The sequence below is a fragment of the Musa acuminata genome, chromosome BXJ2-5 (assembly GCF_036884655.1).
Source record: "Musa acuminata AAA Group cultivar baxijiao chromosome BXJ2-5, Cavendish_Baxijiao_AAA, whole genome shotgun sequence".
NCBI lineage: Eukaryota > Viridiplantae > Streptophyta > Magnoliopsida > Zingiberales > Musaceae > Musa > Musa acuminata.
The window spans coordinates 43,790,202-43,811,562 of NC_088342.1; the positions used below are offsets into that span (position 1 = coordinate 43,790,202).

A 21,361-nucleotide genomic window follows, 5' to 3' on the forward strand; every position below is an offset into this window, starting at 1 on the left:
GACGCTTGGAACTATGATCCTGCCGGTGATCGGAGGCCGTCGACCGCCCTTCGGGGGACCAATCAAGGTCAACAAGTGCCCACACTGTCCCCTCCCTGCCTCCCTCTGATGACCTGCAGGAAGTCCTAGTGAGTTCCAATGCAGTAATTCCATGTCAACCTTCATGCACTTTGCAACCTGCTAAACAATCTCCATGAACACCACAGGATGCAATCAAGTCTGTAATTTATCATCTGAAACAAATGCAGTTTCAATGTCAACTTATTCATGTGGTGAAGTAAAGTAATCATCTTACCTTCCTCTTTATACTTCTGCCAGAAGGTGGTACTGAGAGCTTCAATTCACTGTCAAGGCTGTGCAGACAAACTCAGGAAGCACATTCTAAAATGAAAGGTATGTATACCCATATAAAAGATTAAGAAGAACAATAATTTTAAGATTATTTACTGATGATATTACAGGAGTCAAATCCTTCAGCATAGATCTGGAGTCCAAGAGGGCCACTATTATAGGCCATGTGTCTTCCCAGGGGGTGGTGGAGAGCACCATCTCAAAGGTGAAGTGAGTCAAAGGTTCCAGAAGAGATTAACTTGAATTATATTTTTCCTTAGCCATGGAAATGAATTGTGTTGTTCCTCTTGATGTTAGTTTCACTGTCATTGTATTTTTCTTGAAAGTATCAATCACAACATGTCTTCTTAGATATGTATAACTGTTTTATGAGTCAAATAAACTACATATTTTACCTTAGCTATGTGCTAAGGAAACAAGAGGCTACATGTGTGTTTGAGAGCCATTTATTTCCCATCTCAAGCAGGTTTACAAACATAGATTGAATGCTTAATAACTACAAGAGGTTCTAAACTTAACTCTTCAATAATTTCCTTTTTGATTGAGAAATGGAGTGAGGGAGTTGGAAGAGAGCTAATGATGGTATGGAATTCTAAAGGCTTGCTTTGGAGAATTCCTCCTCCATGAAACAACCAAAACTTAGGATTGTTTACTTGACAAGTCAGGCCCAATGCATCCATAAATATAAACTTGAGATGTGAACTAAGATGTTTTGTTAAGATTAAGTTGAAATCATGCTTGTTATAGTTGTTGGCATCATATTTTTTTAGGGTTTGCATATCTCACAGATTAGTGTTTGGTATTTGGACAATGACTTCAGAGCAACTGAAGTTGTATGATTTCAGTTCATCTTGGACACAGGACAGCACTCAGTTTCAACAGAGAAAGAAGTAGGCAATGGTTTATCCTTATGGTTTACCACATTGTGTTAGAGCCAACACAGGAAAATAATTCTAATCGAATTTTGATTAAAAAAGACTAAGAAATTCTAAATTTTGAATTAAAATGAGAACTTAAAAATAAAAATCCGAAACCGCCGAAGCTGTTCTAATGCTTATTCTCCTCCGTTCAAAGAAACAAAAAAAAAAACTCAAGATACGATGATCACGATATTTCTTCCCCATGCATGAGTATCAAGAGTATGATTGATTAAAGAGGAAAAAGATTAGCGAGAAAAAAATGAAGGAGTCTATTACAAGAGTTTGGAAGCAAAATGGATTTCGAGGATTTCATATACCTTAAAGTAGGATCTAAATATTCTTAAATATAAGATCAAAATGCCTAAATGATTACAATATTTAACCATCCATTAAACCCAAATAAGCCAATCAAAGAATCAATTAGAACTTGAATTGAAATGGAAAGAGAAAAAAAAGGGGGAAAAGATGGAAAGAGTGAAGGATAATTTGAAGTTCCCTTTCTCTCTCTAATCCTAATCACTCCTTTATGGTGCACATCCCTTCTAGATGACAATTCAAGCACTCCAACACCCCTACTGCCTGCCTTATGTTATATAGCACACTAATTTTAGGCTCATGAACAGCATAAGAGTAGAACGAGAACATGCCAACTTTTTCATGGCAAATCAATTTCTTCATCATTTCTGTCTATTTCTCTTCCACTTGTACATCAGGCTGAAGTTTATGACACCAACATTAGTAGGGACACCATGCCCTTACATCAACCTTATATAAGAAATAGTGCACAATTTCTATAAATCATATTGGTTGTCAATAATCCTACAAAAGCTCTTCTCGAAGACCTTTAAATTAATTATTCTATATTAAAATATGCTAACATATTCGGATCGATTTTTCTGACGTGTGATTTATGATGGAGTAATCTTTTGTTTTATTCTTCATTTTATTCTAATATAATGCTTACATATATAGAAAGAGAAACGAGGGATTGCATGGCCATCCCCAATATTAGGTTCGAGTTGGTGGTCTGTTAGGCCACGCCCACCTTCTTGTCTCATATCTCACCCCCCACTCTTCCATTGCATATGTTCTCCGTGTCGCGTCACATATCCCTCCACTAATTGCACCGCAGGCACTCCGTGTCCTCACTTGGGTCGCCTTGAAGCGGGCCCCACACCAAGCGAAAGCCAACCACGGACCACGCTGTAACACGATAACCTGCGCTCCTCCGCCACTCCACCGCAACTCTCCGCCCGCGAGCCACCTCCACCACGAGTTCGAGACCGGTCATCCGGTCACGAATTAACGGACACATCGGACGGTTCAACGCACCCTCCCCGAACCGTTACAACGTACCGTTATTTTAATCATATCAGTAATGATCCGCTGCACGAAGCTTTTCATCGATGCATGCATCGTTAAGCTAATAAAATATAGCTGTTATACGTCATATGTTGTGTTTATATTACTACAGTTTTTTTCTGTATCATTCAAAAAAAAAAATTACGGAGCTATTATTTTATGGTTCGCGGCACCGATACCGTTACGTACAATTATTATTGTAGCGGCCCAAGCCGCAACCTGCGCTGAGAGAGGCGGTGGATTGGGGGGGGGCACGTGGCGGTGGGAGGGGCGCCCTGCGCCAATGGGCGACCGAGGACGGATCGGATCCCGCAACGCTTCGTCTGAGCCACGAGCTGAGGCACGGAGGGCCCCACGGGGCTCCTGTGCATCCGCCATGTGTACTATGCGGGACCCACAGATGTACTCATTTTACGGAGCTTATTTTTTTTTATATGAAGATAAAAGAAAATAGTCGCCTAATTTTTCGCTTCGTGTTGTGCCGCAAAGCAATTTGAGAAGCCGACGAGGGGAGAAGAACTCTCTGGAGAGAGCGAGAGCGAGAGAGAGAGGGAGAGAGAGGGGGGGCGATTCCAATCACGCTTCAGCCTCGATCTGGGGTGACGGATTCTGGTTCCGGTGCTTCTTCTTTCGGTGGGTAATTCCTGGTTCTTGAGATCGGCCGCGAGGGTATTCGTCCTGAGGTTCGGGTTTCTCTTTGATGGTGTAAATCTTGTCTTCCTTTGTTGATTTGGTGGGTCTAGGATGAGTTGTTTGTTGTTTTCGTTTGTCAAGCAGGATCAGGTTTGATTCTTTGAGAGATGGCAGATTGGAGCGATCGCGACGTATGTTTGCTTCCGCTCGAAATTTAGTATAAAGTTCCTTCTTTGGAATCTTTTCGAAGCCGTCTTTTGTTCATTTCCTCTTTCATTTTCTTGCGATTTGCTATTTATTGTTTTTCTTGGTAGTATTTGTAGTAGTAATAAGTGAAAGAATCACCTTTTTTAAGCAGACTCTACTATTAGGTCTATGGTTTATTCAGAATATTCGATGCAATAATGTGTGACGATGATTTCCTAGGTACAGAGGTCAGACTGTAGTTTATTAGGCAGTAAATGATGGCCAGGAAGCTATCATGATGACAATTTCCTAATTGTCTGAAGAAAGTGGCTATGTTTCGATTGACGTTTAAATCTTGTGGGGTACAAACTTTGGGAACACAATCCCTGCTGTTGGTGGTCTGGGCACTGGCCAGGAAATAAACAAGAAAACTGCATACAGGGTAATAAGACAAAATCCTACTGATTGAATAATAGACGTAATAGAGAATTCTGAAACACTGGGTAGAGTGTCCTACATCTGTATGGAGGTCAAAGACTCGTTGTAGTTTAAAGGGCTCTTTTAAACTTCCTCAACCATGCATTCCACCATGGTTGCAGTGGGCATTCTACCTGAACTGCATTGGTTCGCTGCATTGTTCTGGTTCTCCTGGCCATTTCTTTCATAAATTATGTTCTTAGAGATTATCTTGAGGAAGTGCAACAATCTCTTTCAAACTAATTGTAATTTAAAGACCCCAAAATAAAACTCAAGGAATTCAACCATGAAGGATTAGTGCCAACATCTCTCCAGAAGCAGCTTCACTTGTACCATCATTTTCAAGGATGGCTTTGTTTCTCATGTGCCATCAAGCGAAACACAGCACTATGCTAAACATACTCCAAACATTCAAAGAAAGGATTGTGGGAGGCATGTAAGAAATTTTCAACTGCCTGATCTTTCTAGGTTCTCTGATTTCTCTCATGGTGCTCTTCACAATGGAGAAATCAGTAAGGGTGAAATCATTTTAGGCATTTTTCTTAAGGAAAAAACAAAGTATGGAAAGTGGCAATATGTTGCTTTGTAATGTCTTTCATGAAATAAGAAACCAAATTTGTTAGTTGACATTAGATAGAAATTGTCCTTTGGTTTCTTTTGAACCAAGCCAAAATACATCATCCATGAATCATGGTGCACTCTGTTTGAGATTTAATAATTATTATCTTCTGTTGTCATAGAACTTTGAACCTCATCTACAGATTATAGCCATAAGTTGTTATGTTAAATATGGCTTTTCATTGATTACTCAGATTGAAGACACTGTTTTTGGTAAAGTTGGTGAAAACCATGACTATAGAGTGGCCTACCAAGGCAGTAGACTGGTGGAAGAGCCTCTAGCTGTAGATGATTTCCTTGTTGCTGGAAACAGTGCAGGCAGCTCCAAGACTAAAGGTGTTCCTTGGAATGGTCAAATGCCTGACAACTGCTTCAAACAATATAACATAGGTTCAGAAAGCAACACATGCAGCACAAGCAATCCTATTCGTGCAAATATGGGTGCTGCAGAGGAGGCCAACATCTGCCAATTTTTATTTGATAATAATGCTTCAGCTAATTCTAAACTCACTTTTTTGGAGAATGATAATGTTCAAGAAAATGATCTTCTGTATTATGACTGGTCTGATATGAGCAATTTTGAGGACATCGATACAATGTTCAGGTAGGTCAGATCTTTGAAATCTAAGCTTTAAGGAATAATTTTGTTGGAGTTACCATTGTTTTTCATTTTGTTCTGTTTCTTTTGGAGAAACTGTGATCCTACGTTTGGGCAATCAAGCAATACAGATGGGCTGTCATGGATTTCATCTTCTTCAAATGGAATTTTTGGTCCAGACGATAATTTCACTTCAGGCTTTGAAGCTTCTACTTCAGAGTTCAGAGAATTTAATGATGCATCAACATATTGTGCAAACATCAGATCCTTGCCTGGAGGCAGTACATTGGAGGTTAATGACCATAATCAATCATGTCTAACCCACCGTTCCTGCCAGTTGGATACAAGAACAAAACAGGTTTATTAGAAAGATCCACATTGTCTGTTTTCTGTTTATGTGCATGAGTGGTATAATTTAATGATTATCCTTTAAGACTTTTTAAATTTTGTAAGTTATCCAAGCAGGCATTTGATGGTGGTGGAAACGGTGAGACAAATTCAGCTCTTACAGAATTTGCCAACGTGAATAACTTGGGTGAATGTGAGGTAACTGGGTTAATGTTTGTGTTTTCTTCCTACTGTTGAGTTTTCTTTTTATATTTGTTCTCTTATTTAAAGTTTTCCAGAGTTAGTTAGCTGGATGTTTTGAATTCAGAAAATAGAAGGTTGAAATAGGACTTGATAGTTGTTCTTGATAAATTGACATCATTCCTTTGTTAGTCCATTTAACCTAACCCATTGGTTTAATAGTTAAAAGTAAGTTTATTTGGAAGATCATGTTACTTGGAAATCTTGAACTGGAACAACTCACATCATGTGTTTTCTTAGCTTCTTTGCTCTTCTCCTTGTTTAACACATCTGTTTGGATTTACACTGATAATGATTAAGTAGATTCAAAAGAGGAAGTATTATGTGGATACTATTTGACCTCTCCTCTTTTATTGTTTGAGCAGCCACATCTCAATATCCAAATGCAGCAGATTTATGGGCAATACTTATCTGAAGTAGAGGGAAAAGGTGAGATTTGATCTGTCCGAGTTATCTTTCTTTGCCTATCTACATGTAATAATTGGTCAATATGAAATAAGATTGCTGTTTCTTTACAGGCCTTGAACCTTGCCCTTCTCAGCTGCTTCCAAAGGAAAACTTTTTTATGAAATCTGACTCGAGTTGTATGCATGTCCTCAAACCTGATTCTCATATTGAGGATAAACTTCTGTACCAGGATCTTTTGTTGTCAACGACATCAAGTGGTATAACTGAAAGCACACAAAATTCTTCCTCTTCCTTCAAAATCTCAGCTAATGTTATAAGTGATACTTCCCATGGCATGGGAAATTTACAAGATTTGTCAAAGGATCCAGTCATGCAGCTGAAAGAAATGGTAGAAAAACCAACCACAGGACCATCTGAGCTGGCTAGCTTAATTGATAAGCAGCATGATAATTTTGAACAAGAAATTGGTAGTGAGAGAGGGAACGTCAGTTTAGAGCTATACACAACTGATATGGACTCTACAGTGGGGAAAAGCTCATCGATGCCATTGGTTGTGTCTGATGATATTTCTGGCAAAGCTATTAGCTTTCATCAGTTTCAGGATGTCATAGGTCAGGTATATTGCTGATTGTTACAATTGGACCACTCTATTTGCTTTATATGCTTGTGTGCCTTGTTATACTCATTACCTGACATATGCATCAATTTTAATCTCCTTTTTTGTATCAAAAGTTCAACACCCTGTGCATTATCTTGCATGCTATATATGAAAAGGAGCATCTTACATGGATATTCATTATTGCTATTGTGAGATCAGAGGACACTCTCTTATTCACTGATAAGCTGTATGCCATGTCATGCGGATGTCTCAAGAATTTTCTTTCTTTTTTTTCTTGCACCGAACAATGTTCTTTTATAAGTGGCTAAAATGGGAACTTCATATACATTAAAATGATATCAGTTATTTTGATTGCAGTTGAATCTTAGAACGAAACTATGTATAAGAGACAGTTTATACCGATTGGCTAGGAGTGCAGAACAGAGACACAGTTTTGCTGCTGCAAACCATGAACACCTAGAGCGTACAAGAGGAGTGAATGGTACAGGAAGATCAAGAAAGTAAGCTTAAATATATATAACTATATGAGTTCTTTGAAATTCCTTTTTCTGTTTTCAGAAGAATTTTAGTTGAATGTGCAGTGAGATATTTTGATTTTTTTTTTTTTGTGTGCTTAAATTTCCCTGCATACTAAAATTTTTATGACCATTCAGTTACTTCTTCTGCAGTTGTCTGCCAAAATAACAGTTTATTATTTTGCACAAAGCAGTGACACTATTTTAGACAAACATACTGCATTATTGTTGATCAAGTGCTTTTCAGCTGGTGAGTATAGTATGTGCTACAAGAGTAATTTTATTAGAAGGGGAAACGATGAATTTTCTTATTGAATCTCATAGAAGAAGCATGCAGCATAGATTCATCGTATGTAGTCTGTAACATGTACATTGATTCAGTCTTATAATGTATGCATAGTGTCACTGTTGTAATTTAGAACTCCGACCATGTGCACTTGTATGGACACATCCATGATAATGATGATAATGCAAATAACAATGCAATTAACCTGTTTTATTCTGAAGAATTTGCATGTTCACATGCAGTTTCTAGTGCACTTTCTTTATTGGAAGTCTCAATGTATTGCATGATAAAAAGATCCAGCTTGATGCTTAACCAATGCACAAGACATTGAGTCTGTAATTACCTTGGCTCAAAATTCTTTCTCTGGATTCCTTGTTACCTAGCATTATCTACTAGCTCTCATATGCTCATCCAGTTCAGTTGGTGTGGTATCTACCATTATCAATTTCATGACTGTCCATGTTCTCACTAAGTGTCCCCGTGCCTAGCAAGTTCGGTGCCATTTGTGTTTTTGAGCCACATGGGTGAGTCGGATGATAGTGGATGATCTCTTTTCTGCTTGTGGGTTTTCTTGAGGAGAACAATATGCTATAGTGTGTGCTGCTGCTCACTTGCAATGGTGTTTGCAGAGTGCAAACATCCTATGATCTGAGCTTCTACAGTATTTTCAAAGGTCTCTGTTGCCAATTACTATGGTCTCTGTGGTAGGAAGAGTGCAAACTTTTCCTACTATGGTAACTTCCCATAAATTCCAATAATACCATTTTGTCGATGCTATAGGATACACTTATATTAGAAGCTTAATAGCTCCCCCTCAATCTAATACATACATTCATATCTATATATGTGTGTGTATGGTTCTCGATTAGTTTATTTCTACTCAATGGTCGTGACCTGACCTATTCCTAGCCATTATGATCCAAATGATTTAGTTTTTGCCTCATGATGCAAAGATCCTCAAAATGAATCTTGTACATCCTTTCTGATTAAATGCAACTGTGAGAGGAAAAAATAAATCCATATCATGTCTTTAAGTGGTTTTCAGGAAATAAAGGAGAGATTACTAGAGTATCTGGTCCTAACTAAAAACACAAGTTCTTCATTCTTGATCTAAAGGAAGCTTTCTGTTGCATATTTTGGACTGTCCTGGGTGATGGTCTGGGGTTGCTTGCTCCAGCACAGGCAGGCTACCAGAGGAACATGGAGAAATCTCAACGGGATACATTTAACTTTGTGAAAGGGTCATCCATACTAGATAAACAATAATACTCTTACAAATATGAACAACTAGCCTTAATTTCTGTTGCAAACTTACATCCTTTCTAGTGCTTGCAATAAGGGATAATTGCCTGGTATCATTAAGTATGGTTTTCTTTTATTTGATTATATTTTCATTATTGGAACAAGGCTTTGTTGATGCTACCAAAACGGAGCCACTAATTATAATGAGGCATGTACTTTTTTTTCCTGGGTATACTCAATTATCTCTGTTCTAACATGACATATATCGTGATACACAGTCTAGAAACCTAGGATATCAAAGAATTACCTTCTCATTCATATATTGTATTCACCTAAGCTATCTTCTTGAATCATATAAACAAAGATTCATGGGCATGTGTTTGAGCTAAAATAAACTGTTTCTGAATACATTTGTGTGTTGTCATTCTCTTTCTTTTCTGTGGTTAAACCGATAAATTGTTTCTGGTCTTTAGCAGAACCACAGCGTATATGGACATAGAGACTGATACAAATCCCATTGATCGGTCTGTGGCACACTTGCTTTTCCATAGATCGCTGGGTGGTGCAACCAGATCTGCTGATGACTCTTTGTCGCTCGAGTCTCACATGATGGTATGGGCTTAGATACGAATGCATACCTTGCTACTTTGTAGTGTTTGCTTTTCCTGCTAACTTTAAAGTGGAACAGGCTTGATGGTATTGTGATCCTACCATGCTTGGTCAACTATGCCTGGTGCGGAGATACAAAGGCTGTACGAATAAATTCGCCAAGCATTGACTGACAGAAAAGAACTTCAGCTGGAGCTTTGGCTTATACTGGTACCTGAGGTTACCCGGCTCCAATGTTGTATAATATTAAGCGGTAAAAAGCTTAACGACCGATCTCGTCCTTGTGCTGTTTTCTTTTTGAGCTAGTATAACACCTCTGATGCTCTATTCACACAGATGTTTATGCCATTTGTATTCCATCGAGTCATCTACATAGGCTGTTTGAACCGAGTAAGTTTGCATCATTCTTCTAGCTATGAAGTCTGAAAGAGAGAAACAAGATGTTAAATATTCTGAATTGAGAATCTCATCAGAAGCAATAATCAAGTGTGTTATTGTCGTTGCACAACTCATCATATTTTTTACATGTGGATGTGATTTTGTTATGTGGTTGTTTCCATTGGCTTCTTACTGGATTCTGTATTGGGAGCAAGAACAAAAAGGTATGTTTACAAGAAGGATCCATTGCAGATACTGATTTATGTGGAAAAGCTAATTTAGCCAAATGCTCAGACAATGGAGTTGAATTGTTCGCATGACTATCACAACAGCTTCTCGAAAGAAAAGATCAGCAGGCATGATATCAAACTCTTTTACCCATTACAATCTGTATAAATTATTGGATTATTTTGTTGGTGTATATCTTCGTTATATTTATAACATGGTAAGAGAAATTTTTTATATGTGAAATTATCTGAGTCATTTATTTTTTCTTCAAGGTTGAGAAGGTGGACGATGTTTTTGAAAGTTTATCCTCAAGTTTTCTAATTACTCAATTTTTTCAGTCTTACCAAAATAAAAATAAACATTGTGAAAGACCAAATTAGGTTGACAGAAAAATTAAGTCCAAATTTGTGTCACATTAACACTTGTGCACAAAGATTTGATATCTTAAATATGATTGTTTTTATATAATATTATTAAAAATATATTAGATGATGTTCCAAATCTTTTCTTATCTAAATTATGAGTCCATAAACAATCGAACCCTCAATATCTATATTGGACCATTATACATTCATCAAATGCACGAAGAGTTGGTAGATAAAAGAAAAAGCACACGAGAGTAATTTTGGGGCTCATCCCGAAAAGGCAAAATCATGTAGGTTAATTCAAAGTGGATAGTTACTCGCGAGTTCTTGTACTAATAACGATAAAATATAAACTTATTAGAATGATGCTAAAAGGAGGGTCATGAGCCTTTGACTCCTATGGGGGGACAATGATAAGAATATTTAGTCTCATATTGATTGAAAAGTAAGAGAATCAAGAACTTATAGGCCTCTAGCATCATATCTACTCTTAAAGGTGCCTTTTGGGGCTCACCCCGAAAGGGAAAAACTATACGGGCTTACCCAAAGCGGACAATTACTCATGAGCCTTAATGCTCTTGCACCAATGACAACAAAATATTGACTTATCATAGTCTTATAATATATAATATATTTATTTTTATTAAAATTTAATTTATAGAATTTAGGGTTTAGGATTTTAGGGTGTACAGCTTAGGGTTTCACATCTAGGGTTTAGGGTTTTAGGGTGTAGGGTTTTGGTTTAGAGTTGAGGGTTTAAGGTTTAGGGTTTAGGGTTGATGATTTAAGGTTTAGAGTTTAGTGTTTAGGTTTTATGTTAAATAGTTTATCTCTTGGGATTGAGGATTGAGGATTGAGAGTTGAGGGTTTATGGTTTAGGGTTTAGTATTGAGGGTTTAGGGTTTGAAGTTTGGGGTTAAGTGTTTATGATTTGGGGTTTAGCGTTTGGGGTTAAGGGTTTATGATTTGGGGTTTAGCGTTTGGGATTAAGGGTTTAGAGTTTGAAGTTTGGGGTTAAGGGTTTATGATTTGGGGTTTAGCGTTTGGGATTAAGGGTTTAGAGTTTAGGGTTTAGGGTTGATGGTTTGCAATTAAGTGTTTAGGGTTTAGGGTTTAATGTTATGTGTTGAGGGTTGTGGGTTGTGGGTTGAGGGTTTACAGTTAGAGTTTATGGTTGAGGGTTAGAGTTTAAGGTTTAGGATTTATGATTTAGGGTTTAGAGATTATTAGGTAGAGATTCACTAATATAAGAGGCTTGGGTAGTTGGATGAAGATCCAATACCCAATAGGGTAGGATCCATTAGGGTTAAGTTGATACAGGACCTCTATAAATATAAGGGAACCAAAGAGCCATAGGATAAATCCTTTTTAGCTGCTATCTCTTATTCTCCTCTCACTCTCTCCTCCTCAGCTAGCAACCTCTATTTGGGACATGTGGACAGTAAGAAGGAAAGTCTTTACAGCCCCTGCCATATGGATCACTACTAGAAATGAGGATAGTTGACCTCCTTCATCTTCTCCCATAGATCTATAGGTTTTCAAGCATATATGATATCCTTGGGTAATACATCTTTCTTATACATACAGTTTTCGGTTTCGTGGGTTTTTATACATCAATCTTCGCATGACGATGAAACCTTCTTTTCTGTGAGAAATTCTGGAATTTTTGTTTTCTATTATTTTGCTGTGCATATAATGTCACCCTCGATTTTCCAACATAGGGTTAAAGGTTGGGGGTTTTAGGTTTAGGGCTTAGGGTCTAAGGTTTAAAGTTTAGGGTTTAATGTTTAAGGTTGAGGATTTGGGTTTCTAAGTTGAGGGTTTAGGGTATAGGATTTAGTGTTGAGGGTTCAAATTATAGGGTTTAAGGTTATGAGTTTAGGGTTTAGGATTTAGAATTGATGGCTTAGCGTTTATGGTTTAGGGTTGAGGGTTTAAGGTTTAGGATTGATGGTTTACTATTTAGAATTAAGAGTTTAGGGTTTAGGTTTGAGGGTTTAGGGTTTAGGATATAGGGTTTGAGGTTTAGTATTGATGGTTAAGGGTTTAGAGTTGTGGGTTGTGTGTTGAGGGTTTACGATTAAGGTTTAGGGTTTGCGAATAATAAAAAAAACATTAATTTGCATTTATTCCTCGTGCTCGTACCTGTGAACATAATTGATACCTCTACTTGGAAACTTCTTCTTCTTCTAACCTTATCTAAATCATCAGTGCATATATAGTCTTGCCACGATGTGTACACGACCTTTTCTTCCTCCAACAGCATGAACAGCCATAGGAATGGTGGATAAAACTTGAATCACCAAAGGAAAGCATAGGGGAGCAGTCGCAGTTACATTGCCTTCTTTATTACAACAACTCGGAGCGGTAGAGATGTATTCATTTTGATCTTCGGGTGTAACTATTTGGCAGTGGCTCATCATCAACACTACATCTTCAATCACGCGACGCTTCTCAGAAAGATAACTTCTCTGTGAGGGTTTAGTCTTCAGTGCATTAAGAACCAATGTACCAGTAGTTTTACTCCATTCGATAGTCAATCCTTCAACTTCACCAAAATATATCCTTCTCTCGATCTATGAAAAAAGAAGAACAATCCATGAGATTAATATAGCAGTAAAAGTGTAAATTTATATCAAGATGCTAAGATCTTACAGCAAATTTGTTTATGTAGACTGTCATGAAAGTTGATCCTACTCTTAGAACCCTGGCATCGGAAAACATCACCTGCAAAAAAATAATGATAATATAAAGATCAACTTCTCATGCTCAACCCAAAATGTCAATGAAAACAATCAAATATGATCATTGTTTTTTATCTATGACAACAAATTAATCATAATATGATGAGGTGCAATCTCTGCAAAAAGTTATATATCTTTTGTATAATCATAATATATTTGCAATGTTACTACTATTTAATTTTATAATATAGAAAGATATTGGTCGATATAATTTTTTTCAATTTTTTTTAATCTATTATACATTTCTCATTTTTGAAAGTGAGATATCTTATGGAATAATTAGGTATAAGAGTATCATAACATATGATATCCTTAATATATATATATATATATATATATATATATATATATATATATATATATATATATATATATATATATATATATATATATATATATATTAAAGTTTATATGTATGTTTTGAGTTTTTAGTTATTTTTTGGATCAACAAATTGATCCTGATCACTGTGGGAATCTTACAGTGAAACAGTTACATGATGATGATGATGATGATGATGATGATGATGATGATGATGATGATGATGATGGGACCTTACAATGGAAAGTAAAGATCTGTTAAGAAAGAATGAAGTGCAAAAGACAACAATTGATTCACACATTGGAATGATATGATAAAATATGTTAGATGATATTTCGAATCTTCAATTCTATCTAATATACCACTTATTCAAAAAAAATACTGATTATGTAAGTAAAAAAATAAAAAATACTGATGATGTAAGTAAAAATAAATCAATATTAGGATCAAAATCGTCTTCACCACTTATTCTTCAGAAAAAAAAATACCGATTATGAAAGTGAAAAAAATAAATAAAATTACCTTCTTGTTCTTCAGCAAAGCCCAGAGATAAATATTTTCTACGGATTGCTCAACATGCTTGCTAGATCTTTTTCTTTCGTTGCAATATGCAGCAACTTCAGATACCACTTCAGATGCAGGAACTCCACATCTCATAGCAGCAGACAACAATGCTTCTTTACCTTCCTCAGATTCTGCAACCTCCTTATCAAAATAAAGACCAGTAAAACAGCCATTGTCAATCCCATCACCTGAATCAGATGCAGCACAACTCAGCCTTTTCTCCGCATAAGCCTCTTCGGCTTCAACCACTGCAGCCAATGTTCTATGTACAATAATGTCAGGATATCTTCTCAATGGAGAAGTGAAATGTGTGTAGAGTGGGATTGACAGTCCATAATGAGCCCACTCATCTTCTCTGCCTCTCAAATCTCCTGTGCAAAAATAGACTGCTAATTGCATTGTCCTTGCAGCACGTGCCAAAAGAATTTGAAGCAACACAGGATCATTCTTCAGTTTCTGTCTCATCTTGGGTAGTGCGAGCTGAAGTTTGCCGGATGACGAAGCATCCAACTCGAGTCCACGTTTCCTACAAAATTCTTGGAACTCTTTGAGCTTCATCGACATAGGCTCAGCATGCCTGCGAAGTAGAGCACAGTCTGGAAAAGCCTTGGATATGACCTCTGCAACTGATCTATTTGCCAACATCATCAACTCCTCAACAAGATAACTTGACTCCTTCCTCACACCAAGTAAGCTGTCATATGGATTCCCACTCTCATCCAACAAGAAGACAAGCTTAGGAGTCTCAATCCAAAATGCTCCATTTCTTAATCTGATCTCCCTCATCTTCTTGGTGATCCCATGCAGGCTTCTAAGAGAATCAACAACATCCTTTAACTCAAACTGCCCATGCAATTTAGGTACCGTTTTCCCTGAAACATCAACCTCAAATCCTCCCTCGATGATGTCCTGCGCATCATCGTATGATAGCTTGCAGCATGAATGGATCACAGATCGGCCGATCCACCGCCCGGTGATGTTTCCGGTGTCATCAATGTCCCAAGTGATGGAGAAGGCAAGCCTATCCTCACCTGGTACAAGCGAACACGCTTCCTCAGAAAGCTCTGGAGGCAACATTGGCAGCTTGTGATGCGGTATGTACACACTGGTGGATCGAATTCGGGCTTCTCTATCTAATGCTGTGTCTGGAAGAACAAACCTTGAAACATCAGCGATGTGGACACCGATTCGGAATACTTTTTCGGATACCTTTTCGATAGATATTGCATCATCGAGGTCGGTAGCAGATGCAGGATCGATTGTGAAGGTGCAAGTGTTTCTAAGGTCCTTTCTGGTCTCATATTCCTCCGTAGGGATCTTCCACGGTGCTTCTGGAAGACAAGACAAAGACTCCGGAGAGAAGTCTGCAGCTCTGATTGCATGCTCAAACAATACAGCACTGATCTGTGGCCGAATTTCCTCCGCTCGCCCCAACATGCGGATAACCTGTGCTTTGGGGCAGACACTTCCTTCCTTCCACTCCTCTATTCGAGCAGCTACCAATTCCCTTTCGATTGATACGTCGCCATTGATGAGCCTTTCCTTTGCACAACCTGGAAGACTTTCCACGGTGATTACCATCATTGGCAATTTGGAATTTGTAGGCATCAGCTGTACGTAATCCAACTCTCTTCCATATTCTTCTCCTTCAGGAAACCATGGATTCAAAGCAAGAAGACCAATCACTGCTCCACGACGACGAGAGCTTCTGATGATAGGACGCTCAGATGGATTGCAACTCATCATAGTACGTATCCTTTCTACTGCTTCTCCCTGTTAGATCACGTGGCCCTATTTAATTAGGTAAGATATGTTATAGATATGATTGGATTTTGATTATGGTTATTGGCCAATAGAAAAGAAGTTTATATTAAAGTAAGATTCCTTAAGAGATAACCTTGATGGGAGAAACTCTCATAATAACTTATTATGAGACTAAGATTTTTTCTCTCAATCTCCCTCTCCCCTAATCCCCTAATCCATCAATCTAGATCCTGTGAAAAGATAGAAAGAGAGGAGAATGATCTAGTTCTCTTTGCAGATCCTTGTAGATTGATATTTCAGATTCGAAGATGAAGCGCTTGAAGATCAGATAAGGTTTATTCTAAAGGTATGCATCGTAATATTGTTAGATCCAATTTATTTGATTTCAATCTTGGCATAAAAGTTTTTCCACATTACAAATAACATGATTACAGATTTTATGCTAACAATTGGTATCAGAGTCAAGTTCGTGAGATCAAATATATTAGATTTATTATTTTTGTTTACGATGCCTGAATGATTTGTCGGATATTATTCATTTGTTTTTTCTATATGATTTGCTCTATTATTGATTATGAGCAATGTATAATTTTATGTTTGATCGATGAATTTACTGTTTATTATCATCGATATTATTGAGACGATCATCTTTGTTGATCATTATCGACGAAGGGCCATGTACCACCCCACAGCCGCGCATCACGGTCGTGTATGGGCAGAGGTCCGCTTGCGAGCTATGGCGGCACCACGGGCATCCCGCATCGCCTATGAATGTGGTGACTGTGGAAGGTGATGGCTGCACCCCATGTGAAGGCGACGGTCGCCCTCACGCATAATGGTGGCGCTCGCAGAAGGTGCCTACGGAAGGGCGATGGTCGCAGATGGCGGCAGCCGCTGCCCCCGTGGATAGAGGGCAGCGGCAGCGCTAAGGCGGCGACCAAGCGCGGGTGGGAACCACGACAGCCGGGCGCAAGTAGTGGCAGTGGTCGCGCGCGGGCACGGGCGGCACAAGCAGCGTCGTGGAGTGGCAACCGCGCACTGGCAGCGGCCGCTCGTGGGGAGAGGTAGCCCCCGCGGTGGTAGCGGCAGCGTCGCACACAACGCCGCAACGGCCACGCACGGGCAGGTGTTGCCGCAGCAGACACGATAATAACCGCGGCCAGCCCTTCAGCGGTAGCGCCACACGCGCAGGCGGCGGCGACGACGCAGATTAGGGTTTTGGCATAATTACGATTTTGACCTCAAGGCTAGAGTTTTGTAAAATTATAATTCTGCCCTTTGCAAATTTCGTAATTCCAGTTTATGTTCTGTCAACATATTTATAATTTTACCCTCGGGTCTATTTTTTGCCAAATTACAATTCTACCATTCATAAATTGCATAATTTCGATTTATATCCTATCAAATATTTACAGTTTTATCATTATGAAATAGAGAAATTTGATTTATATTCTCAATTATAAAATTGATAAATATGATTTATTATAATTATGATTGAATTTAATCATGATTATATTTTGGTTATTTGATTGAATTTAATTTTTGATAAAAAAATTATAAATTATGGTTTACTTTATAGTTTTATCATATGAATTATTGATTATACATGTGATAAATAAAATCCAATTATTATTCTTGGATATTTATTTAGTTATTCACATGTATATATTTGAAATTGTGAAATAATATTTACCTTTCACATGAAGGCATGATTTATATGTTATCATGATTATCATATGAGTTTTCTGATTAATGTTCAATAATTATTATGGTTATTATTCTATTATTGAACTGTTAGCATTAATATTCAATAATTATTATGGTTGTTATTCTATTATTAAACTACTTAGCATAAATTAAAGAAATTTGATGAATATTATTTGTAATTCATCTTCTTAAGTTTTATCTGACTTGTAGGTGCCAAAGTGACCTTATATGATAAACTTTTGTGATATGAATTACAATAAATGTCTTATCATTTATAGGGCATTTTAGATTGTATTTTATATTTTTGTATTGGTCTTACAGCCACCAAAGTGACATGGACCGATAATTTATAAAATACATTATGAAATTAGTCCTAAATGATATTAAATAAAAATAATATTCACAATGGCAGAATCAGGATAAAAAAATTTAGTGAATATTATTTGTAATTTATCTTCTTAAGTTTTATCTGATCGGTAACTACCAAAGTAACATGGGATGATACGCTTATAGGATATGAATTACAATAAAGTTCATGTCATTTATAGGATATTTTAGATTATATTTTATCTTTTTGTATTGGTCTTGCAGCCACCAAAGTGACCTAGACCAATAATCTATAAAATACATTATGAAATTCATCCTAAATGACATTAAATAAAATAATATTCACGATGGCACATATAATTATGAGATTTAGATAATCCCAAAGGAGAATCTATTTCAAATAATTATATGATGGGGTAGGATGATACTGTTTTGGATATTCTTACAGTTTAGGATTGTATATCCAAAGGTAACAATACTATTCCATAAGAATGATATTAGTCCTCCATAAGTGATCTTGAGTGAACACTAGATATGTCAATATTTCACCCAAATGTGAAATATAGATGATATCAATAGTTCATCATATTTTGGAAACTCAAAGCATTAATGTTATATTATTACTATGGCACTTCCTTTATTGTGTTTCTGTAAATGTCCCTATACTTTCTGAAATAAATGGCTTGAGCATATATAAGTTGTGTTGAGTGAGCGAGACCTTGATCAGATTAATTGAACAGAACAACTGAAAGTTTTGTGAAACAAATAATTAAGGTGACTGATCAAGAAATATATGAAAAACTCAATTTTATGATACTTAGACTTCAGTATAGTTTACAACTAGCGCATGAGAATATCTAAGGATCAATTTAAATTATCTGATAAGTCATTAGTTGACACCTTACTATGATAGTATTTAAGGAATTTAAGATTATATCCTCAAAATAAATGATAAAGTTGTAAGCTCAAGACTCATAATATTTTGAGTATTACACAAGGAGTACGTAACACTAAAATAAGGATGAAGCATAAGTCCACCTGAGTTTATAATTACTATATAAACTCATAAAAGAATATCTTCACAATAAAATGTTACTTTTGTAGCAAATAAAGTTATGTGAAGAATAAATATACTATAAGATTTGATTTGAAATTAAAAAGGTATAAATATAACCCTTATATGCTTCAAATCAAATATTACAGATATTATTAATGGATTAATTTGATGCTTCATCATATGTTACTAATAATAGATATTCATTAAAATAAAAGAAAAATGAAGAGGGATAAAACCAAAAGAGAATGAGATATTTATCATTATAGGGAATCATCTTAAAGTGAAAGCAATATTAGTTTGTATTTATCGTTTATATCTAAAGACAATTCAATTTGATAAATCTTGAGGATCCATGCTTCTTATAATTCTGAAAATTTGAGTTTTTTACCTAGAATTGTTAGAATATTATTTCCCTTTTGGTGATTATAAACTTACCGTGATTCAATAAAATTAACCTTTGAATTCTGTATAATAGTCTATATCGAATTAATATGAATCATAAGTTTACAATGATCCTACAATTAAATATTGAAGTAAAATGTAGTTTTCATAAATTCTTTGAGGTTATGTTTATCACTATATGCTTTTGTCTCATTAAAGAGAGATATTTTATCATCATATAAATAATCTGTTGAGATATGATTATATATATCTAATTTATGTAAAGTCTATGACCGTTTACACTTTTGAAGTATATATAAATGAAGTTGATAGATAATTAGATAGAAGAGTCAAGATCATCATATCTGATAAGGGTGATAAATTTTATGGTATTTATGATGAACCCAATTATAATTCTTTTGTTAGATTCTTAGAAAAATAAGATATATGATTTACCATATGTGTTACGGCAGAATATGATTGCTAAAAGATATCATCGTACCTTATAGATATGGTTAAGAGCAATGATAAGTTATTTTTTTGTACCCAAATCAATGTGAGAAGAAACTCCAAGGACAACTATATATATCTTGAATGATGTTCCTAGTAAGTAAATTACATAACTTTTTTTTTAAGTTATGAAATGATAGAAAACCTAACTTAAGATATTTACATATTTGAGATTGTCCTATGGAGATAAGAATCTTTAACTCACCTAAAAGAAAATTAGATTTAATAATTATTTCTGAATATTTTATTATCTATTCAAAAAAGTTTAAAGGGATACATATTTTATTATTTTAATCATAGTACGAGGATAATTAAATCTGGTAAAATAAGATTCTTATAAAATAATAAATCAGCGAGAGTGAAAATCTCGAAATTTAATTTTGATATAGAGGAGATACAAGTTAATACTCCTTTATTATTCGAGAGATTGTTGTTACTCAAATCATTAAATGATTTGATAAAAATAAACAACAAAATAACATTACTAAACTCCCACATTATATTGATATCATTATTAATGGTCTTGTAGAACAACCATAATTAACAACTTTGAGAATATCTCAAAGGGAAGGAATCATGTCATTTATGGTTATTATATTAAATATCTATAAGAATTATATTATGATATAGGAATCAGAATGGAACCCTTATTTTTGTCACGGGTCATGAAAAGTAATATGATGCAATAAAAGAAGAGTTAAAATTAATAACCAGAATTGTGTCTGATAAATTTATCGAATTGTCCAATAATTATAAAAGAATTTATTATATAAATGTGACTCAAAGGACAATATCGAACGATATAATAGTTTGTGGTTAATAGTTTTACTCATAAAGAATGTATCGATTATAATGAGATTTTAATGAACTTGTTAAGAATCATCATGACATTAGTGATTCATTATGAGTTTGAGTTATATCATAATAATATAAAAAATATTTTTTTAGAGATCTAACTTTATATAGGTTACTTTAAATGATTTACAAAGAAAATTTAAAAAATATAAAGTTTGGTATGCAAAATTCAGGAATCCATTTATGACCTTAAACAAGCTTCAAGCTAATGATATATAAAAGTTCTTGATATCATTATTTTTATATTTAAGGCAAATACTATTAATCAGTATTTATATCAGTTAGAGCAAGTTTATTATATTGGTCTTATATATGGATAATATTTTACCTTACCAATAGTGATCTTGATTTATTATACTAAATCAAAAAATTTGTTACTAAAAGTTTTAAGATGGTTGATATGAATAAGGTATCTTATATTATTAACATTGAGTAATTCAAGGATAGAGATTATGTGCTCTAAAATGTAAAGTAAAGTTGTATGTTGGGTAAAGTAGGATTTTGATTATCTGGTACAGTAGGATACAAACAACAATTGATTCACACATTTGTTGGAATGATATGATAAAATATGTTAGATGATATTTCGAATCTTCAATTCTATCTGATATACCACTTATTAAAAAAAAATAATGATTATGTAAGTAAAAAAATAAAAAAAAAATACTGATGATGTAAGTAAAAATAAATCAATATTAGGATCAAAATCCGTCTTCACCACTTATTCTTCAGAAAAAAATATCGATTATG

The 21,361-nt window shown here is 35.5% G+C and overlaps 2 protein-coding genes across 6 annotated transcripts; one reads left to right on the top strand and one right to left on the bottom strand.

Moving 5' to 3' along the window:
• The first annotated feature begins 3,121 nt into the window (after positions 1-3,121).
• Positions 3,122-9,957, top strand: LOC135612902 (uncharacterized). 5 transcript variants are annotated; one of them, XR_010487138.1, is made up of 11 exons: positions 3,178-3,316; positions 3,411-3,457; positions 4,742-5,151; positions 5,239-5,503; positions 5,599-5,691; positions 6,099-6,162; positions 6,252-6,757; positions 7,118-7,260; positions 9,280-9,415; positions 9,492-9,665; positions 9,749-9,957. XR_010487138.1 is itself a non-coding variant. In XM_065109696.1 (10 exons), exons 2-10 carry the CDS (start codon positions 3,434-3,436, stop codon positions 9,495-9,497), a joined length of 1,638 nt encoding a protein of 545 aa, XP_064965768.1. In that variant the 5' UTR covers positions 3,122-3,316; positions 3,411-3,433; the 3' UTR covers positions 9,498-9,957. The 5 variants fall into 5 exon arrangements, 4 of the variants coding, with proteins under 4 accessions (XP_064965768.1, XP_064965769.1, XP_064965767.1 ...); XM_065109696.1 differs by having other exon boundaries at positions 3,122-3,316; positions 5,611-5,691; positions 9,277-9,415; positions 9,492-9,957; XM_065109697.1 differs by having other exon boundaries at positions 3,122-3,316; positions 5,611-5,691; positions 9,492-9,957.
• Positions 9,958-12,590: 2,633 nt separating this feature from the next.
• LOC103985890 (DIS3-like exonuclease 2) lies at positions 12,591-15,756 on the bottom strand. The gene is made up of 3 exons (XM_009403747.2): positions 13,969-15,756; positions 13,039-13,110; positions 12,591-12,959 (listed from the first exon to the last, which is right to left on the bottom strand). The coding sequence occupies exons 1-3, from the start codon at positions 15,754-15,756 to the stop codon at positions 12,591-12,593; spliced, it is 2,229 nt and encodes a 742-aa protein (XP_009402022.2).
• Positions 15,757-21,361: the final 5,605 nt, after the last annotated feature.